Here is a 27,558-nt window from a genome sequence, read left to right as displayed (position 1 = left end):
GGTCAGAGAGAGAGAGAGAGAGAGAGAGTGACCTCCGGCCCGGTCAGAGAGAGAGAGACCTCCCGCCGGTCAGAGAGTGAGAGAGAGAGAGAGAGAGAGAGAGACCTCCGGCCCGGCCAGAGAGAGAGTGAGAGAGACCTCCGGCCCAGTCAGAGAGAGAGAGAGACCTCCGGCCCGGTCAGGGAGGGAGAGAGAGAGAGAGAGACCTCCGGCCCGGTCAGGGAGGGAGAGAGAGAGAGACCTCCGGCCCGGTCAGGGAGGAAGAGAGAGAGAGACTGAGAGACACCTCTGGCCCGGTCAGAGAGAGAGACACCTCTGGCCCGGTCAGAGAGAGAGAGGGAGAGACCTCTGGCCCGGTCAGAGAGAGAGTGGGAGAGACCTCTGGCCCGGTCAGAGAGAGAGAGAGAGAGACAGAGACCTCCGGCCCGGTCAGAGACAGACAGAGAGAGAGTGAGGGAGACCTCCGGCCCGGTCAGAGGGAGAGAGAGACCGAGACCTCTGGCCCGGTCAGAGAGAGAGAGAGAGAGACCTCCGGCCCGGTCAGAGAGAGAGAGAGAGGGAGACCTCCGTCCCGGTCAGAGAGAGAGAGAGAGACCTCCGGCCCGGTCAGAGAGAGAGAGAGAGAGGGAGACCTCCGTCCCGGTCAGAGAGAGAGAGGGAGACCTCCGGCCCGGTCAGAGAGAGAGAGGGAGACCTCTGGCCCGGTTAGAGAGAGAGAGGGAGACCTCCGGCGCGGTCTTAGAGGGAGACCTCTGGCCCGGTTAGAGAGAGAGAGGGAGACCTCTGGCCCGGTCTTAGAGAGAGAGAGGGAGACCTCCGGCCCGGTCTTAGAGAGAGAGGGAGACCTCCTGCCCGGTCTTAGAGAGAGAGGGAGACCTCCGGCCCGGTCAGAGAGAGAGAGGGAGACCTCCGGCCCGGTCAGAGAGAGAGAGGGAGACCTCCGGCCCGGTCAGAGAGAGAGAGGGAGACCTCCGGCCCGGTCAGAGAGTGAGAGGGAGACCTCTGGCCCGGTCAGAGAGCAGAGAGAGAGAGAGACCTCCGGCCCGGTCAGAGAGAGAGAGAGACCTCCGGCCCGGTCAGAGAGAGAGAGATAGAGACACCTCCGGCCCGGTCAGAAAGAGAGAGAGAGAGAGACCTCCCGCCCGGTCAGAGAGAGAGAGAGAGACCTCCCGCCCGGTCAGAGAGAGAGAGAGAGACCTCTGGCCCGGTCAGAGAGAGAGAGAGAGTGACCTCCGGCCCGGTCAGAGAGTCGAGAGAGACACACCTCCGGCCCGTCAGAGAGAGAGAGAGACACCTCCGGCCCGGTCAGAGAGCGAGAGAGACACCTCCGGCCCGGTCAGAGAGCGAGAGAGACACCTCCGGCCCGGTCAGAGAGCGAGAGAGACACCTCCGGCCCGGTCAGAGAGCGAGAGCGACACCTCCGGCCCGGTCAGAGAGCGAGAGCGACACTCCGGCCCGGTCAGAGAGCGAGAGAGACACCTCCGGCCCCGTCAGAGAGCGAGAGAGACACCTCCGGCCCGGTCAGAGAGAGAGAGAGAGAGAGAGACCTCCCGCCCGGTCAGAGGACAGAGAGAGAGACCTCCGGCCCAGTCAGAGAGAGAGACAGTGTGAGACCTCCGGCCCGGTCGGTGAGAGAGAGAGAGAGAGACCTCCGGCCCGGTCAGAGAGAGTGAGAGAGACCTCCGGCCCGGCCAGAGAGAGAGTGAGAGAGACCTCCGGCCCGGTCAGAGAGAGAGAGAGAGAGAGAGACCTCCGGCCCGGTCAGGGAGGGAGAGAGAGAGAGACCTCCGGCCCGGTCAGGGAGGGAGAGAGAGAGAGAGACTGAGAGACACCTCTGGCCCGGTCACAGAGAGAGAGGGAGAGACCTCTGCCCGGTCAGAGAGAGAGAGAGACACCTCTGGCCCCGTCAGAGAGAGAGAGGGAGAGACCTCTGGCCCGGCCAGAGAGAGAGTGAGAGAGACCTCCGGCCCGGTCAGAGAGAGAGAGAGAGAGAGAGAGACACCTCTGGCCCCGTCAGAGAGAGAGAGGGAGAGACCTCTGGCCCGGTCAGAGAGAGAGAGGGAGAGACCTCTGGCCCGGTCAGAGAGAGGGGGGAGAGACCTCTGGCCCGGTCAGAGAGAGTGAGTGATCTCCGGCCCGGTCAGAGAGAGAGAGGGAGACCTCCGGCCCGGTCAGAGAGAGAGAGGGAGACCTCCGGCCCGGTCAGAGAGAGAGAGGGAGACCTCCGGCCCGGTCTTAGAGGGAGAGAGGGGAGACCTCCGGCCCGGTCAGAGAGAGTGAGGGGAGACCTCCGGCACGGTCAGGAGAGAGTGAGTGACCTCTGGCCCGGTCAGAGAGAGAGAGAGAGAGAGACCTCCGGGCCCGGTCAGAGAGAGAGAGAGAGAGAGACACCTCTGGCCCGGTCAGAGAGAGAGAGAGACACCTCTGGCCCGGTCAGAGAGAGAGAGGGAGAGAGACACCTCCGGCCCGGTGAGAGAGAGAGAGAGAGACCTCCAGCCCGGGTCAGAGAGAGAGAGAGAGACCTCTGGCCTGGTCAGAGAGTCGAGAGAGAGAGACATCCGGCCCGGTCAGAGAGAGAGAGAGAGTGACCTCCGGCCCAGTCAGAGAGAGAGAGAGTGACCTCCGGCCCGTCAGAGAGACAGAGAGTGACCTCCGGCCCGGTCAGAGAGACAGAGAGTGACCTCCGGCCCGGTCAGAGAGAGAGAGAGAGAGAGAGAGAGAGACCTCCGGCCCGGTCAGAGAGAGAGAGGTGAGAGAGACCTCCGGCCCGGCCAGAGAGAGAGTGAGAGAGACCTCCGGCCCGGTCAGAGAGAGAGAGAGAGAGACCTCCGGCCCGGTCAGAGAGAGAGAGGGAGGAGACCTCCGGCCCGGTCAGAGAGAGAGAGAGAGACCTCCGGCCCGGTCAGAGATAGAGAGAGAGACAGAGACCTCCGGCCCGGTCAGAGACAGAGAGAGTGTGAAGAGACCTCCGCCCGGTCAGAGAGAGAGAGAGAGTGAGAGAGACCTCCGTCCCGGTCAGAGAGAGAGAGACCTCCGGCCCGGTCAGAGAGAGAGAGAGAGTGAAGGAGACCTCCGGCCCGGTCAGAGACAGAGAGAGAGTGAAGGAGACCTCCGGCCCGGTCAGAGAGAGAGAGGGAGACCTCCGTCCCGGTCAGAGAGAGAGAGGGAGACCTCCGGCCCCGGTCAGAGAGAGAGAGGGAGACCTCCGGCCCGGTCAGAGAGAGAGAGGGAGACCCTCGGCCCGGTCAGAGAGAGAGAGAGAGGGAGACCTCGGCCCGGTCAGAGAGAGAGAGAGGGAGACCTCCGGCCCGGTCAGAGAGAGAGAGGGAGACCTCCGGCCCGGCCAGAGAGAGAGTGAGAGAGACCTCCGGCCCGGCCAGAGAGAGAGTGAGAGAGACCTCCGGCCCGGCCAGAGAGAGAGTGAGAGAGACCTCCGGCCCGGCCAGAGAGAGAGTGAGAGAGACCTCCGGCCCGGTCAGAGAGAGATGAGAGAGACCTCCGGCCCGGTCAGGGAGGGAGAGGAGAGAGAGAGAGACCTCCGGCCCGGTCAGGGAGGGAGAGGAGAGAGAGACTGAGAGACACCTCTGGCCCGGTCAGAGAGAGAGACACCTCTGGCCCGGTCAGAGAGAGAGACAACTCTGGCCCGGTCAGAGAGAGACACCTCTGGCCCGGTCAGAGAGAGAGAGAGACACCTCTGGCCCCGTCAGAGAGAGAGAGAGGGAGAGACCTCTGGCCCGGTCAGAGAGTCGAGAGAGAGAGACATCCGGCCCGGTCAGAGAGAGAGTGAGAGAGACCTCCGGCCCAGTCAGAGAGAGTGAGAGAGAGAGAGAGAGACCTCCGGCCCGGTCAGGGAGGGAGAGGAGAGAGAGACCTCCGGCCCGGTCAGGGAGGGAGAGAGAGAGAGACTGAGAGACACCTCTGGCCCGGTCAGAGAGAGAGACACCTCTGGCCCGGTCAGAGAGAGAGAGGGAGAGACCTCTGGCCCGGTCAGAGAGAGAGAGGGAGAGACCTCTGGCCCGGTCAGAGAGAGAGAGAGAGGGAGAGACCTCTGGCCCGGTCAGAGAGAGTGAGTGACCTCAGGCCCGGTCAGAGAGAGTGAGGGAGACCTCCGGCCCGGTCAGAGAGTCGGGAGAGAGAGACATCCGGCCCGGTCAGAGAGAGAGTGAGAGAGACCTCCGGCCCAGTCAGAGAGAGAGAGAGAGAGAGACCTCCGGCCCGGTCAGGAGGGAGAGAGAGAGAGACCTCCGGCCCGGTCAGGGAGGGAGAGAGAGAGAGACTGAGAGACACCTCTGGCCCGGTCACAGAGAGAGAGGAGAGACCTCTGGCCCGGTCAGAGAGAGAGAGAGACACCTCTGGCCCGGTCAGAGAGAGAGAGAGACACCTCTGGCACGTCAGAGAGAGAGAGAGAGGGAGAGACCTCTGGCCCGGTCAGAGAGTCGAGAGAGAGAGACATCTGGCCCGGTCAGGGAGGGAGAGAGAGAGACCTCCGGCCCGGTCAGAGAGAGTGAGGGAGACCTCCGGCCCGGTCAGAGAGAGAGACACCTCTGGCCCGGTCAGAGAGAGAGACACCTCTGGCCCGGTCAGAGAGAGAGACACCTCTGGCCCGGTCAGAGAGAGAGAGAGACACCTCTGGCCCCGTCAGAGAGAGAGAGAGCGAGAGACCTCTGGCCCGGTCAGAGAGTCGAGAGAGAGAGACATCCGGCCCGGTCAGGGAGGGAGAGAGAGAGACCTCCGGCCCAGTCAGAGAGAGAGAGAGAGAGACCTCCGGCCCGGTCAGGAGGGAGAGAGAGAGAGACTGAGAGACACCTCTGGCCCGGTCAGAGAGAGAGACACCTCTGGCCCGGTCAGAGAGAGAGACACCTCTGGCCCGGTCAGAGAGAGAGACACCTCTGGCCCGGTCAGAGAGAGAGAGGGAGGGAGAGACCTCTGGCCCGGTCAGAGAGAGTGAGTGACCTCAGGCCCGGTCAGAGAGAGTGAGGGAGACCTCCGGCCCGGTCAGAGAGAGAGAGGGAGACCTCCGGCCCGGTCAGAGAGAGAGAGGGAGACCTCCGGCCCGGTCAGAGAGAGAGAGGGAGACCTCCGGCCCGGTCTTAGAGAGAGAGAGAGGGAGACCTCCGGCCGGTCTTAGAGAGAGAGAGGAGACCTCCGGCCCGGTCTTAGAGAGAGAGAGGGAGACCTCCGGCCGGTCAGAGAGAGAGACACCTCTGGCCCGGTCAGAGAGAGAGACACCTCTGGCCCGGTCAGAGAGAGAGACACCTCTGGCCCGGTCAGAGAGAGAGAGAGACACCTCTGGCCCCGTCAGAGAGAGAGAGAGCGAGAGACCTCTGGCCCGGTCAGAGAGTCGAGAGAGAGAGACATCCGGCCCGGTCAGGGAGGGAGAGAGAGAGACCTCCGGCCCAGTCAGAGAGAGAGAGAGAGAGACCTCCGGCCCGGTCAGGGAGGGAGAGAGAGAGAGACTGAGAGACACCTCTGGCCCGGTCAGAGAGAGAGACACCTCTGGCCCGGTCAGAGAGAGAGACACCTCTGGCCCGGTCAGAGAGAGAGACACCTCTGGCCCGGTCAGAGAGAGAGAGGGAGGGAGAGACCTCTGGCCCGGTCAGAGAGAGTGAGTGACCTCAGGCCCGGTCAGAGAGAGTGAGGGAGACCTCCGGCCCGGTCAGAGAGAGAGAGGGAGACCTCCGGCCCGGTCAGAGAGAGAGAGGGAGACCTCCGGCCCGGTCTTAGAGAGAGAGAGGGAGACCTCCGGCCCGGTCTTAGAGAGAGAGAGGGAGACCTCCGGCCCGGTCTTAGAGAGAGAGAGGGAGACCTCCGGCCCGGTCTTAGAGAGAGAGAGGGAGACCTCCGGCCCGGTCCTTAGAGAGAGAGAGGGAGACCTCCGGCCGGTCAGAGAGAGAGAGGGAGACCTCCGGCCCGGTCAGAGAGAGAGAGGGAGACCTCCGGCCCGGTCAGAGAGAGAGAGGGAGACCTCCGGCCCGGTCAGAGAGAGAGAGGGAGACCTCCGGCCCGGTCAGAGAGAGAGAGGGAGACCTCCGGCCCGGTCAGAGAGAGAGAGGGAGACCTCCGGCCCGGTCAGAGAGAGAGAGACCTCCGGCCCGGTCAGAGAGAGAGAGAGATAGAGACACCTCCGGCCCGGTCAGAGAGAGAGAGAGAGAGAGACCTCCGGCCCGGTCAGAGAGAGAGAGACCTCCGGCCCGGTCAGAGAGAGAGAGAGAGAGAGAGACCTCCGGCCCGGTCAGAGAGAGAGAGACCTCCGGCCCAGTCAGTGAGAGAGAGATAGAGACACCTCCGGCCCGGTCAGAGAGAGAGAGAGAGAGAGAGAGACCTCCAGCCCGGTCAGAGAGAGAGAGAGAGAGATAGAGACACCTTTGGCCCGGTCAGAGAGAGAGAGAGAGAGAGAGTGACCTCCGGCCCGGTCAGAGAGAGAGAGAGAGATTGACCTCCCGCCCGGTCAGAGAGTGAGAGAGTGAGAGAGACCTCCGGCCCGGTCAGAGAGAGAGAGAGAGAGATAGAGACACCTTTGGCCTGGTCAGAGAGAGAGAGAGTGACCTCCGGCCCGGTCAGAGAGACAGAGAGTGACCTCCGGCCCGGTCAGAGAGACAGAGAGAGTGACCTCCGGCCCGGTCAGAGAGAGAGAGAGAGAGAGAGAGAGAGACCTCCGGCCGGTCAGAGAGAGAGAGAGAGTGAAGGAGACCTCCGGCCCGGTCAGAGACAGAGAGAGAGTGAAGGAGACCTCCGGCCCGGTCAGAGAGAGAGAGGGAGACCTCCGTCCCGGTCAGAGAGAGAGAGGGAGACCTCCGGCCCGGTCAGAGAGAGAGAGGGAGACCTCCGGCCCGGTCAGAGAGAGAGAGGGAGACCTCCGGCCCGGTCAGAGAGAGAGAGGGAGACCTCCGGCCCGGTCAGAGAGAGAGAGACCTCCGGCCCGGTCAGAGAGAGAGAGAGATAGAGACACCTCCGGCCCGGTCAGAGAGAGAGAGAGAGAGAGACCTCCGGCCCGGTCAGAGAGAGAGAGACCTCCGGCCCGGTCAGAGAGAGAGAGAGAGAGAGAGACCTCCGGCCCGGTCAGAGAGAGAGAGACCTCCGGCCCAGTCAGTGAGAGAGAGATAGAGACACCTCCGGCCCGGTCAGAGAGAGAGAGAGAGAGAGAGAGACCTCCAGCCCGGTCAGAGAGAGAGAGAGAGAGATAGAGACACCTTTGGCCCGGTCAGAGAGAGAGAGAGAGAGAGAGTGACCTCCGGCCCGGTCAGAGAGAGAGAGAGAGATTGACCTCCCGCCCGGTCAGAGAGTGAGAGAGTGAGAGAGACCTCCGGCCCGGTCAGAGAGAGAGAGAGAGAGATAGAGACACCTTTGGCCGGTCAGAGAGAGAGAGAGTGGACCTCCGGCCCGGTCAGAGAGACAGAGAGTGACCTCCGGCCCGGTCAGAGAGACAGAGAGTGACCTCCGGCCCGGTCAGAGAGAGAGAGAGAGAGAGAGAGAGAGACCTCCGGCCCGGTCAGAGAGAGAGAGAGTGAGGAGACCTCCGGCCCGGTCAGAGACAGAGAGAGAGTGAAGGAGACCTCCGGCCCGGTCAGAGAGAGAGAGGGAGACCTCCGTCCCGGTCAGAGAGAGAGAGGGAGACCTCCGGCCCGGTCAGAGAGAGAGAGGGAGACCTCCGGCCCGGTCAGAGAGAGAGAGGGAGACCCTCGGCCCGGTCAGAGAGAGAGAGAGAGGGAGACCTCCGGCCCGGTCAGAGAGAGAGAGAGGGAGACCTCCGGCCCGGTCAGAGAGAGAGAGGGAGACCTCCGGCCCGGCCAGAGAGAGAGTGAGAGAGACCTCCGGCCCGGCCAGAGAGAGAGTGAGAGAGACCTCCGGCCCGGCCAGAGAGAGAGTGAGAGAGACCTCCGGCCCGGTCAGAGAGAGAGAGAGAGACCTCCGGCCCGGTCAGGGAGGGAGAGAGAGAGAGACCTCCGGCCCGGTCAGGGAGGGAGAGAGAGAGACTGAGAGACACCTCTGGCCCGGTCAGAGAGAGAGACACCTCTGGCCCGGTCAGAGAGAGAGACAACTCTGGCCCGGTCAGAGAGAGAGACACCTCTGGCCCGGTCAGAGAGAGAGAGAGACAACTCTGGCCCGGTCAGAGAGAGAGACACCTCTGGCCCGGTCAGAGAGAGAGTGAGAGAGACCTCCGGCCCAGTCAGAGAGAGTGAGAGAGAGAGAGAGAGACCTCCGGCCCGGTCAGGGAGGGAGAGAGAGAGAGACCTCCGGCCCGGTCAGGGAGGGAGAGAGAGAGAGACTGAGAGACACCTCTGGCCCGGTCAGAGAGAGAGACACCTCTGGCCCGGTCAGAGAGAGAGAGGGAGAGACCTCTGGCCCGGTCAGAGAGAGAGAGGGAGAGACCTCTGGCCCGGTCAGAGAGAGAGAGAGAGGGAGAGACCTCTGGCCCGGTCAGAGAGAGTGAGTGACCTCAGGCCCGGTCAGAGAGAGTGAGGGAGACCTCCGGCCCGGTCAGAGAGTCGGGAGAGAGAGACATCCGGCCCGGTCAGAGAGAGAGTGAGAGAGACCTCCGGCCCAGTCAGAGAGAGAGAGAGAGAGAGAGAGAGAGAGACCTCCGGCCCGGTCAGGGAGGGAGAGAGAGAGAGACCTCCGGCCCGGTCAGGGAGGGAGAGAGAGAGAGACTGAGAGACACCTCTGGCCCGGTCACAGAGAGAGAGGGAGAGACCTCTGGCCCGGTCAGAGAGAGAGAGAGACACCTCTGGCCCGGTCAGAGAGAGAGAGAGACACCTCTGGCACCGTCAGAGAGAGAGAGAGAGGGAGAGACCTCCGGCCCGGTCAGAGAGACAGAGAGTGACCTCCGGCCCGGTCAGAGAGAGAGAGAGAGAGAGAGAGAGAGACCTCCGGCCCGGTCAGAGAGAGAGAGTGAGAGAGACCTCCGGCCCGGCCAGAGAGAGAGTGAGAGAGACCTCCGGCCCGGCCAGAGAGAGAGAGAGAGAGACCTCCGGCCCGGTCAGAGAGAGAGAGGGAGAGACCTCCGGCCCGGTCAGAGAGAGAGAGAGAGACCTCCGGCCCGGTCAGAGATAGAGAGAGAGACAGAGACCTCCGGCCCGGTCAGAGACAGAGAGAGTGTGAAGGAGACCTCCGGCCCGGTCAGAGAGAGAGAGAGAGTGAGAGAGACCTCCGTCCCGGTCAGAGAGAGAGAGACCTCCGGCCCGGTCAGAGAGAGAGAGAGAGTGAAGGAGACCTCCGGCCCGGTCAGAGACAGAGAGAGAGTGAAGGAGACCTCCGGCCCGGTCAGAGAGAGAGAGGGAGACCTCCGTCCCGGTCAGAGAGAGAGAGGGAGACCTCCGGCCCGGTCAGAGAGAGAGAGGGAGACCTCCGGCCCGGTCAGAGAGAGAGAGGGAGACCCTCGGCCCGGTCAGAGAGAGAGAGAGAGGGAGACCTCCGGCCCGGTCAGAGAGAGAGAGAGGGAGACCTCCGGCCCGGTCAGAGAGAGAGAGGGAGACCTCCGGCCCGGCCAGAGAGAGAGTGAGAGAGACCTCCGGCCCGGCCAGAGAGAGAGTGAGAGAGACCTCCGGCCCGGCCAGAGAGAGAGTGAGAGAGACCTCCGGCCCGGCCAGAGAGAGAGTGAGAGAGACCTCCGGCCCGGTCAGAGAGAGAGAGAGAGACCTCCGGCCCGGTCAGGGAGGGAGAGAGAGAGAGACCTCCGGCCCGGTCAGGGAGGGAGAGAGAGAGAGACTGAGAGACACCTCTGGCCCGGTCAGAGAGAGAGACACCTCTGGCCCGGTCAGAGAGAGAGACAACTCTGGCCCGGTCAGAGAGAGAGACACCTCTGGCCCGGTCAGAGAGAGAGAGAGACACCTCTGGCCCCGTCAGAGAGAGAGAGAGGGAGAGACCTCTGGCCCGGTCAGAGAGTCGAGAGAGAGAGACATCCGGCCCGGTCAGAGAGAGAGTGAGAGAGACCTCCGGCCCAGTCAGAGAGAGTGAGAGAGAGAGAGAGAGACCTCCGGCCCGGTCAGGGAGGGAGAGAGAGAGAGACCTCCGGCCCGGTCAGGGAGGGAGAGAGAGAGAGACTGAGAGACACCTCTGGCCCGGTCAGAGAGAGAGACACCTCTGGCCCGGTCAGAGAGAGAGAGGGAGAGACCTCTGGCCCGGTCAGAGAGAGAGAGGGAGAGACCTCTGGCCCGGTCAGAGAGAGAGAGAGAGGGAGAGACCTTTGGCCCGGTCAGAGAGAGTGAGTGACCTCAGGCCCGGTCAGAGAGAGTGAGGGAGACCTCCGGCCCGGTCAGAGAGTCGGGAGAGAGAGACATCCGGCCCGGTCAGAGAGAGAGTGAGAGAGACCTCCGGCCCAGTCAGAGAGAGAGAGAGAGAGAGAGAGAGAGAGACCTCCGGCCCGGTCAGGGAGGGAGAGAGAGAGAGACCTCCGGCCCGGTCAGGGAGGGAGAGAGAGAGAGACTGAGAGACACCTCTGCCCGGTCACAGAGAGAGAGGGAGAGACCTCTGGCCCGGTCAGAGAGAGAGAGAGACACCTCTGGCCCGGTCAGAGAGAGAGAGAGACACCTCTGGCACCGTCAGAGAGAGAGAGAGAGGGAGAGACCTCTGGCCCGGTCAGAGAGTCGAGAGAGAGAGACATCTGGCCCGGTCAGGAAGGGAGAGAGAGAGACCTCCGGCCCGGTCAGAGAGAGTGAGGGAGACCTCCGGCCCGGTCAGAGAGAGAGACACCTCTGGCCCGGTCAGAGAGAGAGACACCTCTGGCCCGGTCAGAGAGAGAGACACCTCTGGCCCGGTCAGAGAGAGAGAGAGACACCTCTGGCCCCGTCAGAGAGAGAGAGAGCGAGAGACCTCTGGCCCGGTCAGAGAGTCGAGAGAGAGAGACATCCGGCCCGGTCAGGGAGGGAGAGAGAGAGACCTCCGGCCCAGTCAGAGAGAGAGAGAGAGAGACCTCCGGCCCGGTCAGGGAGGGAGAGAGAGAGAGACTGAGAGACACCTCTGGCCCGGTCAGAGAGAGAGACACCTCTGGCCCGGTCAGAGAGAGAGACACCTCTGGCCCGGTCAGAGAGAGAGACACCTCTGGCCGGTCAGAGAGAGAGAGGGAGGGAGAGACCTCTGGCCCGGTCAGAGAGAGTGAGTGACCTCAGGCCCGGTCAGAGAGAGTGAGGGAGACCTCCGGCCCGGTCAGAGAGAGAGAGGGAGACCTCCGGCCCGGTCAGAGAGAGAGAGGGAGACCTCCGGCCCGGTCAGAGAGAGAGAGGGAGACCTCCGGCCCGGTCTTAGAGAGAGAGAGAGGGAGACCTCCGGCCCGGTCTTAGAGAGAGAGAGGGAGACCTCCGGCCCGGTCTTAGAGAGAGAGAGGGAGACCTCCGGCCCGGTCTTAGAGAGAGAGAGGGAGACCTCCGGCCCGGTCAGAGAGAGAGAGGGAGACCTCCGGCCCGGTCAGAGAGAGAGAGGGAGACCTCCGGCCCGGTCAGAGAGAGAGAGGGAGACCTCCGGCCCGGTCTTAGAGAGAGAGAGGGAGACCTCCGGCCCGGTCTTAGAGAGAGAGAGGGAGACCTCCGGCCCGGTCTTAGAGAGAGAGAGGGAGACCTCCGGCCCGGTCAGAGAGAGAGAGGGAGACCTCCGGCCCGGTCAGAGAGAGAGAGGGAGACCTCCGGCCCGGTCAGAGAGAGAGAGGGAGACCTCCGGCCCGGTCAGAGAGAGAGAGGGAGACCTCCGGCCCGGTCAGAGAGAGAGAGACCTCCGGCCCGGTCAGAGAGAGAGAGAGATAGAGACACCTCCGGCCCGGTCAGAGAGAGAGAGAGAGAGAGAGACCTCCGGCCCGGTCAGAGAGAGAGAGACCTCCGGCCCGGTCAGAGAGAGAGAGAGACCTCCGGCCCGGTCAGAGAGAGAGAGACCTCCGGCCCAGTCAGTGAGAGAGAGATAGAGACACCTCCGGCCCGGTCAGAGAGAGAGAGAGAGAGAGAGAGAGACCTCCAGCCCGGTCAGAGAGAGAGAGAGAGAGATAGAGACACCTTTGGCCCGGTCAGAGAGAGAGAGAGTGACCTCCGGCCCGGTCAGAGAGAGAGAGAGAGATTGACCTCCCGCCCGGTCAGAGAGTGAGAGAGTGAGAGAGACCTCCGGCCCGGTCAGAGAGAGAGAGAGAGAGATAGAGACACCTTTGGCCCGGTCAGAGAGAGAGAGAGAGAGAGAGTGACCTCCGGCCCGGTCAGAGAGACAGAGAGTGACCTCCGGCCCGGTCAGAGAGACAGAGAGTGACCTCCGGCCCGGTCAGAGAGAGAGAGAGAGAGAGAGAGAGAGACCTCCGGCCCGGTCAGAGAGAGAGAGAGAGTGAAGGAGACCTCCGGCCCGGTCAGAGACAGAGAGAGAGTGAAGGAGACCTCCGGCCCGGTCAGAGAGAGAGAGGGAGACCTCCGTCCCGGTCAGAGAGAGAGAGGGAGACCTCCGGCCCGGTCAGAGAGAGAGAGGGAGACCTCCGGCCCGGTCAGAGAGAGAGAGGGAGACCCTCGGCCCGGTCAGAGAGAGAGAGAGAGGGAGACCTCCGGCCCGGTCAGAGAGAGAGAGAGGGAGACCTCCGGCCCGGTCAGAGAGAGAGAGGGAGACCTCCGGCCCGGCCAGAGAGAGAGTGAGAGAGACCTCCGGCCCGGCCAGAGAGAGAGTGAGAGAGACCTCCGGCCCGGTCAGAGAGAGAGAGAGAGACCTCCGGCCCGGTCAGGGAGGGAGAGAGAGAGAGACCTCCGGCCCGGTCAGGGAGGGAGAGAGAGAGAGACTGAGAGACACCTCTGGCCCGGTCAGAGAGAGAGACACCTCTGGCCCGGTCAGAGAGAGAGACAACTCTGGCCCGGTCAGAGAGAGAGACACCTCTGGCCCGGTCAGAGAGAGAGAGAGACAACTCTGGCCCGGTCAGAGAGAGAGACACCTCTGGCCCGGTCAGAGAGAGAGTGAGAGAGACCTCCGGCCCAGTCAGAGAGAGTGAGAGAGAGAGAGAGAGACCTCCGGCCCGGTCAGGGAGGGAGAGAGAGAGAGACCTCCGGCCCAGTCAGGGAGGGAGAGAGAGAGAGACTGAGAGACACCTCTGGCCCGGTCAGAGAGAGAGACACCTCTGGCCCGGTCAGAGAGAGAGAGGGAGAGACCTCTGGCCCGGTCAGAGAGAGAGAGGGAGAGACCTCTGGCCCGGTCAGAGAGAGAGAGAGAGGGAGAGACCTCTGGCCCGGTCAGAGAGAGTGAGTGACCTCAGGCCCGGTCAGAGAGAGTGAGGGAGACCTCCGGCCCGGTCAGAGAGTCGGGAGAGAGAGACATCCGGCCCGGTCAGAGAGAGAGTGAGAGAGACCTCCGGCCCAGTCAGAGAGAGAGAGAGAGAGAGACCTCCGGCCCGGTCAGGGAGGGAGAGAGAGAGAGACCTCCGGCCCGGTCAGGGAGGGAGAGAGAGAGAGACTGAGAGACACCTCTGGCCCGGTCACAGAGAGAGAGGGAGAGACCTCTGGCCCGGTCAGAGAGAGAGAGAGACACCTCTGGCCCGGTCAGAGAGAGAGAGAGACACCTCTGGCACCGTCAGAGAGAGAGAGAGAGGGAGAGACCTCTGGCCCGGTCAGAGAGTCGAGAGAGAGAGACATCTGGCCCGGTCAGGGAGGGAGAGAGAGAGACCTCCGGCCCGGTCAGAGAGAGTGAGGGAGACCTCCGGCCCGGTCAGAGAGAGAGACACCTCTGGCCCGGTCAGAGAGAGAGACACCTCTGGCCCGGTCAGAGAGAGAGACACCTCTGGCCCGGTCAGAGAGAGAGAGAGACACCTCTGGCCCCGTCAGAGAGAGAGAGAGCGAGAGACCTCTGGCCCGGTCAGAGAGTCGAGAGAGAGAGACATCCGGCCCGGTCAGGGAGGGAGAGAGAGAGACCTCCGGCCCAGTCAGAGAGAGAGAGAGAGAGACCTCCGGCCCGGTCAGGGAGGGAGAGAGAGAGAGACTGAGAGACACCTCTGGCCCGGTCAGAGAGAGAGACACCTCTGGCCCGGTCAGAGAGAGAGACACCTCTGGCCCGGTCAGAGAGAGAGACACCTCTGGCCCGGTCAGAGAGAGAGACACCTCTGGCCCGGTCAGAGAGAGAGAGGGAGGGAGAGACCTCAGGCCCGGTCAGAGAGAGTGAGGGAGACCTCCGGCCCGGTCAGAGAGAGAGAGGGAGACCTCCGGCCCGGTCAGAGAGAGAGAGGGAGACCTCCGGCCCGGTCAGAGAGAGAGAGGGAGACCTCCGGCCCGGTCTTAGAGAGAGAGAGGGAGACCTCCGGCCCGGTCTTAGAGAGAGAGAGGGAGACCTCCGGCCCGGTCTTAGAGAGAGAGAGGGAGACCTCCGGCCCGGTCTTAGAGAGAGAGAGGGAGACCTCCGGCCCGGTCAGAGAGAGAGAGGGAGACCTCCGGCCCGGTCAGAGAGAGAGAGGGAGACCTCCGGCCCGGTCTTAGAGAGAGAGAGGGAGACCTCCGGCCCGGTCTTAGAGAGAGAGAAGGAGACCTCCGGCCCGGTCTTAGAGAGAGAGAGGGAGACCTCCGGCCCGGTCTTAGAGAGAGAGAGGGAGACCTCCGGCCCGGTCAGAGAGAGAGAGGGAGACCTCCGGCCCGGTCAGAGAGAGAGAGGGAGACCTCCGGCCCGGTCAGAGAGAGAGAGGGAGACCTCCGGCCCGGTCAGAGAGAGAGAGGGAGACCTCCGGCCCGGTCAGAGAGAGAGAGGGAGACCTCCGGCCCGGTCAGAGAGAGAGAGGGAGACCTCCGGCCCGGTCAGAGAGAGAGAGGGAGACCTCCGGCCCGGTCAGAGAGAGAGAGACCTCCGGCCCGGTCAGAGAGAGAGAGAGATAGAGACACCTCCGGCCCGGTCAGAGAGAGAGAGAGAGAGAGAGACCTCCGGCCCGGTCAGAGAGAGAGAGACCTCCGGCCCGGTCAGAGAGAGAGAGAGAGAGAGAGACCTCCGGCCCGGTCAGAGAGAGAGAGACCTCCGGCCCAGTCAGTGAGAGAGAGATAGAGACACCTCCGGCCCGGTCAGAGAGAGAGAGAGAGAGAGAGAGAGACCTCCAGCCCGGTCAGAGAGAGAGAGAGAGAGATAGAGACACCTTTGGCCCGGTCAGAGAGAGAGAGAGAGAGAGAGTGACCTCCGGCCCGGTCAGAGAGAGAGAGACCTCCCGCCCGGTCAGAGAGTGAGAGAGTGAGAGAGACCTCCGGCCCGGTCAGAGAGAGAGAGAGAGATTGACCTCCCGCCCGGTCAGAGAGAGAGAGAGAGACCTCTGGCCCGGTCAGAGAGAGAGAGAGAGAGAGAGAGTGACCTCCGGCCCGGTCAGAGAGTGAGAGACAGAGACCTCCGGCCCGGTCAGAGAGAGAGACCTCCGGCCCGGTCAGAGAGTCGAGAGAGACACCTCCGGCCCGGTCAGAGAGAGAGAGAGAGAGACACACCTCCGGCCCGGTCAGAGAGAGAGAGAGACACACCTCCGGCCCGGTCAGAGACAGAGAGAGACACCTCCGGCCCGGTCAGAGAGAGAGAGAGACACCTCCGGCCCGGTCAGAGAGAGAGAGAGAGAGACCTCCGGCCCGGTCAGAGAGTCGAGAGAGAGAGACATCCGGCCCGGTCAGAGAGAGAGAGAGAGAGAGAGAGACCTCCGGCCCGGTGAGAGAGAGAGACCTCCGGCCCGGTCAGAGAGAGAGCGAGAGAGACCTCCGGCCCAGTCAGGGAGGGAGAGAGAGAGAGACCTCCGGCCCGGTCAGGGAGGGAGAGAGAGAGAGACCTCCGGCCCGGTCAGGGGGAGAGAGAGGGAGAGACCTCTGGCCCGGTCAGAGAGAGAGAGAGACACCTCTGGCCCCGTCAGAGAGAGAGAGGGAGAGACCTCTGGCCCGGTCAGAGAGAGAGAGAGAGAGAGAGGGAGAGACCTCTGGCCCGGTCAGAGAGAGTGAGTGACCTCTGGCCCGGTCAGAGAGAGTGAGTGACCTCTGGCCCGGTCAAAGAGAGAGAGACCTCCGGCCCGGTCAGAGAGAGAGAGAGAGAGAGAGAGACACCTCTGGCCCGGTCAGAGAGGGAGAGAGACCTCCGGCCCGGTCAGAGAGTCGAGAGAGAGACACACCTCCGGCCCGGTCAGTGAGAGAGAGAGAGAGAGACCTCTGGCCCGGTCAGAGAGTCGAGAGAGAGAGACGTCCGGCCCGGTCAGAGAGACAGAGAGTGACCTCCGGCCCGGTCAGAGAGAGAGAGAGAGACCTCCGGCCCGGTCAGAGAGACAGAGAGTGACCTCCGGCCCGGTCAGAGAGAGAGAGAGAGACCTCCGGCCCGGTCAGAGAGAGAGAGGGAGACCTCCGGCCCGGTCAGAGAGTGAGAGACAGAGACCTCCGGCCCGGTCAGAGAGAGAGAGAGTGACCTCCGGCCCGGTCAGAGAGAGAGAGAGAGTGAGACCCCCGGCCCGGTCAGAGAGAGAGAGGGAGACCTCCGGCCCGGTCAGAGAGAGAGAGGGAGACCTCCGGCCCGGTCAGAGAGTGAGAGACAGAGACCTCCGGCCCGGTCAGAGAGAGAGAGAGACCTCCGGCCCGGTCAGAGAGTCGAGAGAGACACCTCCGGCCCGGTCAGAGAGTCGAGAGAGACACCTCCGGCCCGGTCAGAGAGAGAGAGAGAGACCTCCGGCCCGGTCAGAGAGTCGAGAGAGAGAGACCTCCGGCCCGGTCAGAGAGTCGAGAGAGAGAGACCTCCGGCCCGGTCAGAGAGTCGAGAGAGAGAGACCTCCGGCCCGGTCAGAGAGAGAGAGAGAGAGAGACCTCCGGCCCGGTGAGAGAGAGAGACCCCCGGCCCGGTCAGAGAGAGAGAGGGAGACCTCCGGCCCGGTCAGAGAGAGAGAGGGAGACCTCCGGCCCGGTCAGAGAGTGAGAGACAGAGACCTCCGGCCCGGTCAGAGAGAGAGAGAGACCTCCGGCCCGGTCAGAGAGTCGAGAGAGACACCTCCGGCCCGGTCAGAGAGTCGAGAGAGACACCTCCGGCCCGGTCAGAGAGAGAGAGAGAGAGAGAGAGAGAGACACACCTCCGGCCCGGTCAGAGAGAGAGAGAGACACCTCCGGCCCGGTCAGAGAGAGAGAGAGAGACCTCCGGCCCGGTCAGAGAGTCGAGAGAGAGAGACCTCCGGCCCGGTCAGAGAGTCGAGAGAGAGAGACCTCCGGCCCGGTCAGAGAGTCGAGAGAGAGAGACATCCGGCCCGGTCAGAGAGAGAGAGAGAGAGAGAGACCTCCGGCCCGGTGAGAGAGAGAGACCTCCGGCCCGGTCAGAGAGAGAGCGAGAGAGACCTCCGGCCCAGTCAGGGAGGGAGAGAGAGAGAGACCTCCGGCCCGGTCAGGGAGGGAGAGAGAGAGAGACCTCCGGCCCGGTCAGAGAGAGAGAGAGAGACCTCCGGCCCGGTCAGAGAGAGAGAGAGAGAGAGAGACCCCCGGCCCGGTCAGAGAGAGAGAGGGAGACCTCCGGCCCGGTCAGAGAGAGAGAGGGAGACCTCCGGCCCGGTCAGAGAGTGAGAGACAGAGACCTCCGGCCCGGTCAGAGAGAGAGAGAGACCTCCGGCCCGGTCAGAGAGTCGAGAGAGACACCTCCGGCCCGGTCAGAGAGAGAGAGAGAGAGAGAGACACACCTCCGGCCCGGTCAGAGAGAGAGAGAGATAGAGACACCTCCGGCCCGGTCAGAGAGAGAGAGAGACACCTCCGGCCCGGTCAGAGAGTAGAGAGAGAGAGACCTCCGGCCCGGTCAGAGAGTAGAGAGAGAGAGACATCCGGCCCGGTCAGAGAGAGAGAGAGAGAGACCTCCGGCCCGGTGAGAGAGAGAGACCTCCGGCCCGGTCAGAGAGAGAGCGAGAGAGACCTCCGGCCCAGTCAGGGAGGGAGAGAGAGAGAGACCTCCGGCCCGGTCAGGGAGGGAGAGAGAGAGAGACCTCCGGCCCGGTCAGGGAGGGAGAGAGAGACAGACCTCCGGCCCGGTCAGGGAGAGAGAGGGAGAGACCTCTGGCCCGGTCAGAGAGAGAGAGAGACACCTCTGGCCCCGTCAGAGAGAGAGAGGGAGAGACCTCTGGCCCGGTCAGAGAGAGAGAGAGGAAGAGACCTCTGGCCCGGTCAGAGAGTGAGTGACCTCTGGCCCGGTCAGAGAGAGTGAGTGACCTCTGGCCCGGTCAAAGAGAGAGAGACCTCCGGCCCGGTCAGAGAGAGAGAGAGAGAGAGAGAGAGACACCTCTGGCCCGGTCAGAGAGGGAGAGAGACGTCCGGCCCGGTCAGAGAGTCGAGAGAGAGAGACACCTCCGGCCCGGTCAGAGAGAGAGAGAGACACACCTCCGGCCCGGTCAGAGAGAGAGAGAGAGAGAGAGAGACCTCTGGCCCGGTCATAGAGTCGAGAGAGAGAGACATCCGGCCCGGTCAGAGAGAGAGAGAGAGAGAGACCTCCGGCCCGGTCAGAGAGAGAGAGACGTCCGGCCCGGTCAGAGAGACAGAGAGTGACCTCCGGCCCGGTCAGAGAGAGAGAGAGAGACCCCCGGCCCGGTCAGAGAGAGAGAGAGAGACCCCCGGCCCGGTCAGAGAGAGAGAGGGAGACCTCCGGCCCGGTCAGAGAGAGAGAGGGAGACCTCCGGCCCGGTCAGAGAGAGAGAGGGAGACCTCCGGCCCGGTCAGAGAGAGTGAGAGAGACCTCCGGCCCGGCCAGAGAGAGAGTGAGAGAGACCTCCGGCCCAGTCAGAGAGAGAGAGACCTCCGGCCCGGTCAGGGAGGGAGAGAGAGAGAGACCACCGGCCCGGTCAGGGAGGGAGAGAGAGAGAGACTGAGAGACACCTCTGGCCCGGTCAGAGGGAGAGAGACACCTCTGGTCCGGTCAGAGAGAGAGAGGGAGAGACCTCTGGCCCGGTCAGAGAGAGAGAGAGACACCTCTGGCCCCGTCAGAGAGAGAGAGGGAGAGACCTCTGGCCCGGTCAGAGAGAGAGAGGGAGAGACCTCTGGCCCGGTCAGAGAGAGAGAGAGAGAGACAGAGACCTCCGGCCCGGTCAGAGAGAGAGAGAGACCTCCGGCCCGGTCAGAGAGAGAGAGAGAGAGACCCCCGGCCCGGTCAGAGAGAGAGAGAGACCCCCGGCCCGGTCAGAGAGAGAGAGACCCCCGGCCCGGTCAGAGAGAGAGAGAGACCCCCGGCCCGGTCAGAGAGAGAGAGACCCCCGGCCCGGTCAGAGAGAGAGAGACCCCCGGCCCGGTCAGAGAGAGAGAGACCCCCGGCCCGGTCAGAGAGAGAGAGACCCCCGGCCCGGTCAGAGAGAGAGAGACCTCCGGCCCGGTCAGAGACAGAGAGCGGGAGACCTCCGGCCCGGTCAGAGAGAGAGCGGGAGACCTCCGGCCCGGTCAGAGAGAGAGCGGGAGACCTCCGGCCCGGTCAGAGAGAGAGCGGGAGACGTCCGGCCCGGTCAGAGAGAGAGCGGGAGACCTCCGGCCCGGTCAGAGAGAGAGCGGGAGACCTCCGGCCCGGTCAGAGAGAGAGCGAGACACCTCCGGCCCGGTCAGAGAGTTAGAGAGAGAGAGAGAGAGAGAGACCCCCGGCCCGGTCAGAGAGAAAGAGACCTCCGGCCCGGTCAGAGAGAGAGAGACCTCCGGCCCGGTCAGAGAGAGAGAGACCTCCGGCCCGGTCAGAGAGAGAGAGACCTCCGGCCCGGTCAGAGAGAGAGAGAGACAGAGACCTCCGGCCCGGTCAGAGACAGAGAGCGGGAGACCCCCGGCCCGGTCAGAGAGAGAGCGGGAGACCTCCGGCCCGGTCAGAGAGAGAGAGAGAGAGACACCTCCGGCCCGGTCAGAGAGAGAGAGAGAGAGAGACCTCCGGCCCGGTCAGAGAGAGAGAGACCTCCGGCCCAGTCAGAGACAGAGAGCGGGAGACCTCCGGCCCGGTCAGAGAGAGAGCGGGAGACCTCCGGCCCGGTCAGAGAGAGAGAGAGACACCTCCGGCCCGGTCAGAGAGAGAGAGAGAGAGACCTCCGGCCCGGTCAGAGATAGAGACAGAGAGAGACCTCCGGCCCGGTCAGAGAGAGAGAGATAGAGACACCTCCGTCCCGGTCAGAGAGAGTGACCTCCGGCCCGGTCAGAGAGAGAGTGACCTCCCGCCCGGTCAGAGAGTGAGTGAGAGAGAGAGAGAGACCTCCGGCCCGGTCAGAGAGAGAGAGAGAGAGTGACCTCCGGCCCGGTCAGAGAGAGAGTGACCTCCCGCCCGGTCAGAGAGTGAGTGAGAGAGAGAGAGAGACCTCCGGCCCGGTCAGAGAGAGAGCGGGAGACCTCCGGCCCGGTCAGAGAGAGAGCGGGAGACCTCCGGCCCGGTCAGAGAGAGAGAGATAGAGACACCTCCGGCCCGGTCAGAGAGAGAGACAGAGAGAGACCTCCGGCCCGGTCAGAGAGAGAGAGATAGAGACACCTCCGTCCCGGTCAGAGAGAGAGAGAGAGAGTGACCTCCAGCCCGGTCAGAGAGAGAGAGACCTCCGGCCCGGTCAGAGAGAGAGCGGGAGACCTCCGGCCCGGTCAGAGAGTGAGTGAGAGAGAGAGAGAGACCTCCGGCCCCGTCAGAGAGAGAGAGGGAGAGACCTCTGGCCCGGTCAGAGAGAGAGCGGGAGACCTCCGGCCCGGTCAGAGAGAGAGAGAGACACCTCCGGCCCGGTCAGAGAGTTAGAGAGAGAGAGAGACCTCCGGCCCGGTCAGAGAGAGAGAGATAGAGACACCTCCGGCCCGGTCAGAGAGAGAGACAGAGAGAGACCTCCGGCCCGGTCAGAGAGAGAGAGATAGAGACACCTCCGTCCCGGTCAGAGAGAGAGAGTGACCTCCGGCCCGGTCAGAGAGAGAGTGACCTCCCGCCCGGTCAGAGAGTGAGTGAGAGAGAGCGGGAGACCTCCGGCCCGGTCAGAGAGAGAGCGGGAGACCTCCGGCCCGGTCAGAGAGAGAGCGGGAGACCTCCGGCCCGGTCAGAGAGAGAGCGGGAGACCTCCGGCCCGGTCAGAGAGAGAGCGGGAGACCTCCGGCCCGGTCAGAGAGTTAGAGAGAGAGAGAGAGAGAGAGACCTCCGGCCCGGTCAGAGAGAGAGAGATAGAGACACCTCCGGCCCGGTCAGAGAGAGAGACAGAGAGAGACCTCCGGCCCGGTCAGAGAGAGAGAGATAGAGACACCTCCGTCCCGGTCAGAGAGAGAGAGAGAGAGTGACCTCCGGCCCGGTCAGAGAGAGAGTGACCTCCCGCCCGGTCAGAGAGTGAGTGAGAGAGAGAGAGTGACCTCCCGCCCGGTCAGAGAGAGAGAGAGAGACCTCTGGCCCGGTCAGAGAGAGAGAGAGAGAGAGAGTGACCTCCGGCCCGGTCAGAGAGAGAGAGAGAGAGAGAGTGACCTCCCGCCCCGTCAGAGAGTGAGAGAGAGAGACCTCCGGCCCGGTCAGAGAGAGAGAGAGAGAGAGAGGGAGATCTCCGTCCCGGTCAGAGAGAGAGAGAGACCTCTGGCCCGGTCAGAGAGAGAGAGGGAGACCTCCGGCCCGGTCAGAGAGAGAAAGACCTCCGGCCCGGTCAGAGAGAGAGAGAGAGAGACCTCCGGCCCGGTCAGAGAGAGAGAGTGAGAGAGAGACCTCCGGCCCGGTCAGAGAGAGTGAGAGAGAGACCTCCGGCCCGGTCAGAGAGTGAGAGAGAGACCTCCGGCCCGGTCAGAGAGAGAGACCGACCACCGGCCCAGTCAGAGAGAGAGAGAGAGAGAGAGTGACCACCGGCCCAGTCAGAGAGAGAGAGAGAGAGAGAGAGAGAGAGAGACACCGACCAACCAAGGGACGGTCAGAGAGAGAGAGAGAGTGTGAGTGACCACTGGCCCGATCAGAGTGTGAAACCACCGGCCCGGTCAGAGAGAGAGAGAGAGAGACCGACCACAGGCCCGGTCAGAGAGAGAGACCGACCACCGGCCCGGTCAGAGAGAGAGAGAGAGAGACCACCGGCCTGGTCAGAAAGAGAGAGAGAGAGAAAGAGAAACAGTCTGGGACCATTGTTCCAATCAGAGAGAGAGAGAGAGAGAGCGTGAGAGTGTGTGACCACTGGCCCGGTCTGGAGAAAGAGCACCTGTGATCATTGAAGCAGTACAGCCAGTTCTCAACTGGTTGCATTCCTGAAAATGGAGACCGTTAATGAATCATAAGCTCCTGTAGGAATCAACGTTAGAGACAGATTCTGATTCCTTCTTGCCTACTTTAAAACAATGTACAATTTGAAATACTGTACTGTGTAAATTTCTACCTGAAATAATTTTCAAAACAAAATAAATCACTGAGTATGACAAAAGCAGAATTATTTCAAATAGGAGAATTCTGACCGTTGTGTCTCAAGCATGGATTTTAATATTTCGCTTGCGTTCATACGTGCTCTCTCTCGCATTCACTACCTCTTTCACTCCCACCCTAATTATCGACGTGTGGAATGGAAAGCAACTGCACCTCTCTAGTTTGAAAGTAGTTCTGAAGCTTCCAGTTTGATGTTGGTTGCCTGCTGGTTGACAGTCTGTGGTCATGGAGATGAGTGATTCTGGCTGTATCCACACAACAAGTTCTGAAAATTTAGACAATCGATAGAGTTTGGCAATGGAGGGAGCTGTAGTGGCTGGCTGAAGGATAGAGGATAAATGAAAGAACATGGCGGGTTAATTTTCTTTACACTTTTTTTCTGTTACGTTTGGTGCCTTGTAGTGAGGAGAAGGTTGGTATCTGCATCCCTGAGAAAGACCGTTGAATTTGCTGTGTGGGATCTTCCTGATGTCGGAACTACCTGCCCAGGTTGTGCCTGTGTTCCAGGGCGGGCAGCCAACGGAGAGTGCATCTGAAAACCATCAAATCAACTCGGTGAGACTGCCCACTTCTCATTTTATGTCTGATTATTTCTTAGACTTCAAACTATAAAAGGTTTTGATTGGCAGTGGAAGCTGCTTGCTGAAGGTTCATTTACAAAGGACGCAGATTTAGGATTATTGGCACAGAAAGCATTGGTGGGACTTAGGTTCTATTACTATTCAGTTCCCTTTCTTATGTGGTATCATATGGAATGTGCTGCTTGTGGGGATAGGATGGGATGGAATGATGTGGAAGTGGGAGCTTGGGAGTTTGTAAGTGAGGTCAGTTTCCATTTGAAAATGGAACTGGTTATCACTCAATGCTAAGGTTTTTTTGTAGAGGTCAATGAGACATGGCCTGTTATTGCAGGTTAATTGGTTATGACTAATTTACTGGAGGTTTTGTTATTTTTAAGCTTGAAAGTGAAGACAGGAATCCTACCCCAATAGACTGTAACTGTTGTTTAAGATATTCTGATTGTTCTTTGTGGAACTTCTGCAATTCAAGGTTCTTGGATATTGCTGCCCAGATATTGCATAAGGCCATGTTCAAACGAGCAGAACTGTTTGCATAATGTGAGTGACAAGTACAGAAATCATTAGAAAAAGGCAACAGTTCTGGCAGCATCTGTGGAGAAAGCTGAGTTACCGTTTTGAGTCCAGTGACCTTTCTTCAGAACTGATGGGAATTAGGAAAAGGTTAGTATATATGCTGAAGATAGAGTGGTGGGGTGCTGTAAATGATAGGTGTAGATGGAGCGCAGAGAAAGAGAAAAATAGTTGGGTGGACAAAGAAATGGGTAAAGGTCAAGCTGGAAGAATAAATAACTGCTGATGGTGACTGTTAGTGGCTGTCAATGAAATGTTTATGGTGGTAGCCCATGTGATGACAAGGCGTGATGTGTGAGGGCTGGGGTAAGTACATGGTGGCATTGCAGTCAGTGGTTAGCAATATTGCCTCTGTGCCGGGGACTCAGGTTCAACTCCACCCGCGGGTGACTGTGGAGTTTGCACATTATCCCCGTCTCAGCATGCATTTCCTCTGGGTCTCCATGTCTTGTCATCACATGGGCTGCTACCACACACACAGACCCCCTCAGCAGCTATTCATTTACCCACACTGACCTTTACCCATCCCTTTGTCTGTCTAGCTGTTTTTTTTTCTCTCTCTGGGCTGTTTGTCCGACTGTTGTTCAACCCCCAATTCCATCCACCGGACCAGAAGCATTAACCCTAATTTCTCTGACCTTTTCCAGCAATTTGTTTCTGATTCTGATTTCCAGCATCTGCAGTTCATTTTGGTATCTCACATAATATGAGTGACCAATTTGTGTGTAATTGTCTGACAAAGTTGTGGATGTAAAGTGTACTTATGGAAAACTGAGTTTTCCATTGACTTCATGAGACAGGAATATGAAAGCCAAGGGGGTGTTCTAAATGTGTAAAGAGCAGTTCTCACTGTAATTATGGTTCCCAGCACTCTTAGGATTTAGGAAGAAGGTACAGAGGGTAGGTGGGTAGGTGGGATGGGTAAGGAGCTTGGAAACAGATAAATTGCTAGGCCCAGGATTTTTCCCCTTGGTCTGTAGTAGCTGGGTTTGTCTTGCTACACTTATTTTAAAGAAGTTTGCAATTCAAATAGATGTTCACCTCCACATCTGCCAATGTGGTATATGGTATCCATTGCACCCGGTGTGGCATCCTCTACATCAGGGAAACCAAGCGGAGGCTTGGGGACCACTTTGCAGAACACCTCCGCTCGGTTCGCAACAAACAACTGCACCTCCCAGTCGTGAACCATTTCAACTCCCCCTCCCATTCCTAGACGACATGTCCATCATGGGCCTCCTGCAGTGACACAATGATGCCACCCGAAGGTTGCAGGAACAGCAACTCATATTCCACTCGGGAACCCTGCAGGCCAATGGTATCAACGTGGACTTCACAAGCTTCAAAATCTCCCCTTCCCCTAATTCATCCCAAAACCAGCTCTTCCCCTCCCCCCACTGCATCCCAAAACCAGCCCAGCTCGTCCCCTCCCCCCACTGCATCCCAAAACCACCCCAGCCTGTCTCTGCTTCCCGAACCTGTTCTTCCTCTCACCCGTCCCTTCCTCCCACCTCAAGCCGCGCCTCCATTTCCTACCTACCACCTCATCCCACCTCCTTGACCTGTCTGTCTTCCCTGGACGGACCTATCCCCTCCCTACCTCCCCACCTATACTCTCCTCTCTACCTATCTAGTTTTCTCTCCATCTTCGGTCCGCCTCCCCCTCTCTCCCTATTTATTCCAGTTCCCTCTCCCCATCCCCCTCTCTGATGAAGGGTCTAGGCCTGAAACGTCAGCTTTTGTGCTCCTGAGATGCTGCTTGGCCTGCTGTGTTCATCCAGCTCCACACTTTGTCATCTTGCAATTTTCCAGTCCAGTATTACCAACCTCCTCCCCGTGTTACTTTTTCACTGTGGCCTGGGTTGCATCATCATCATCATCATCTTGATCAATAACAACAGATGGGAAATATTTTAGAAAATCATCTTCAAAATCGCCCATAGGAAAACTTAAGTATTTGGGAACAGTCAGCATGGTTTTATCGGAAGTAAATCACAACTCAGATTTTTTTGATGGTCAGACTGCCATTGTTCCAATGTGGAATCCTGTGGAATCGTAGCACACTCCAAAGGAATTGAAAATCCTGCTGAGTCATTCCCCTACACCTGGGACCCTCAAAGTCCCCATTTCAGTCCGATAATTTGGAGGGTTCTGAATAAATTAAGTAAATATTCCTCAAGAAAAGTTTGGACTATTAAATACGTGGTCTAACTTCTAAATAATTATTCGACAGAACCCATATTTAGCTCTCCCAAACCCCACCTACACCTTTCCCAGACCACTTACAGCCTCCCCAGACCTGATAACCCCTCTGACATGCTGTCTAGCACCTACGTTCTACCCACTAGGCGCTCTTTCCTATGGCAACATAGTCCTACCTGCTTGGCATCCTAACAGCCTGGCACTGATTTGTGATCTTAGCTTCCTACCCCCTACACCACTGGCATTCTAGCTACCTGGCATCCTCCTTCCCCCCGCCTAGTTTTCTATTTGACACCAACTTACCTTTGTATACTTACTGTTTGACAATAGCTATCAAAGTGATTTCCTATGATGTCTGGGCCTAGAAATGACAGAATACGGCAGGCTGACTGCCTTTTCACAGCAATGTGGATTGCCTTTGTCTGACAGTTCCGCTCTTGCTTCCCCCCCCCCCCCCCCCCCAGTCTTATTCTCGCACCCCCCCAACCCCATTACTCACTCTTGCACCCCACCCCCCCCCCTCTCTGCTAGGGCCTTTCTTTTCTTTCTCGTTTGTTTTTAATTGGAATTCAAACTATTATATTTCCTTTTCATGTTCAAGCTACTTCATTTTCAATTTGATTTTAGTTCATTTCCAAAGTTTCTGATGGCATTCCTGGCAATTGTAAATGCTGTGACTGCCACAGTTATCTCCCCTTTCCTCTCTGACACAGGCAACCCCAACTGCAGCTTGGTTGTCAATTCCGTAAGCTTTGCCTTACACGCTTTCTCTAAAATTCCCAAAGTGACTTCTTCTACCCCAGGGAAACTCATTGTGACTGAAAGAGCTGTTACTACACAAGAGACACCCTATTCAAACCAACTGAATTCAACACCCAAAATAAATGAACACTAAGACTCTCCTCTCACTTTAGTTCAACAACCCTAAACACAATCTGGAATTAGCGATTACAGTCCTCACAAGCGCCCCCAATTTGTTACGGACGAGATAAAACTCCCTCAAAATATATTCAGAAGATACTCTATGCCCTGAATTTTACTACTTTTATAAAGGTGAGTGTTAGTTGTTAGTCCCAGATTAAATTCAATGTGTCAAACTACTCAAAAGTAAGCAAAACACACTTTATTCATACACTATAGTTACAATACAACAAAATAAAGAAGAAATTGGAATAACTCAAAACTATTGGAAATCTTAACAGAAAAGTAGTAACAAAGTGTAGAACTGGAAGAACACAGCAGGCCAAGCAGCATCTCAGGAGCACAAAAGCTGACATTTCTGGCCTAGACCCTTCTTCAGAGAGGGGGATGTGGTGGGGTTGGAGGGGAGTATGGAGTGGACAAGGGAGTCACGGAGAGAGTGGGCCCTCTGGAAAGCAGACAAGAGTGGGGAGGGAAACATGTCTTTGGTGGTGGGGTCTTTATGCTGTGTTCATCCAGCTCTATACTTTGTTACCTCAGATTCTCCAGCATCTGCAGTTCCCATTATCTCTTAACAGAAAAGTAGATTAGTTAAGTAATAGACAGTAACTGTTCCAATATTACTACATTGCATAAACATACTAGGAGATAGAAAGGACTGCAAATGCTTAAGTTAGAGGCTGATAAAATTTAGAACTGGATGAGCACACCAGGTCAGGCAGTATCTGAGTAGGAAAGTTGACATTACAGGCCTGGACCCTTCATCAGGACCTGATGCTCCTCCAGCTCCATGTTTCATCCACTCCCATAAATGCATCCTTGTTAAAGGCCAATTCAGTAAAATAGATTGTCTGACATGCAACTCTGGCAGTAGGAAGAGAGCCACCAGCTTTTAGCTGTAACGGGAGGAAAAATTTCATCCTCCTCCAGCTTCATGACCCCAGCCGTGGCTATTGAAAAGCTAAAACTCAAAACCCTGGTTCTGTGGGAGCTTGCCCTTCCCATTCAGGCTGTTCCTATTAGAACATAGAAC

At 59.9% G+C, this 27,558-nt stretch overlaps 1 protein-coding gene across 1 annotated transcript in view; it reads left to right on the top strand.

Annotated features, from left to right (window-relative positions):
- psen1 (presenilin 1) overlaps nucleotides 1-27,558 on the top strand; it is a 165,425-nt gene that overhangs the window by 53,553 nt on the left and 84,314 nt on the right. The window contains exon 2 of the mRNA XM_048537287.2: nucleotides 22,654-22,806. Coding sequence (XP_048393244.1) covers nucleotides 22,720-22,806 — 87 coding nt within the window. The 5' untranslated portion in view covers nucleotides 22,654-22,719. The remainder of the gene's footprint in view (nucleotides 1-22,653; nucleotides 22,807-27,558) is intronic.

This window comes from Stegostoma tigrinum, chromosome 10, assembly GCF_030684315.1.
Source record: "Stegostoma tigrinum isolate sSteTig4 chromosome 10, sSteTig4.hap1, whole genome shotgun sequence".
Lineage (NCBI taxonomy): Eukaryota > Metazoa > Chordata > Chondrichthyes > Orectolobiformes > Stegostomatidae > Stegostoma > Stegostoma tigrinum.
The sequence above is the reverse complement of the archived record's forward strand: the minus strand, read 5'-3'. Positions and strand labels throughout refer to the sequence as shown.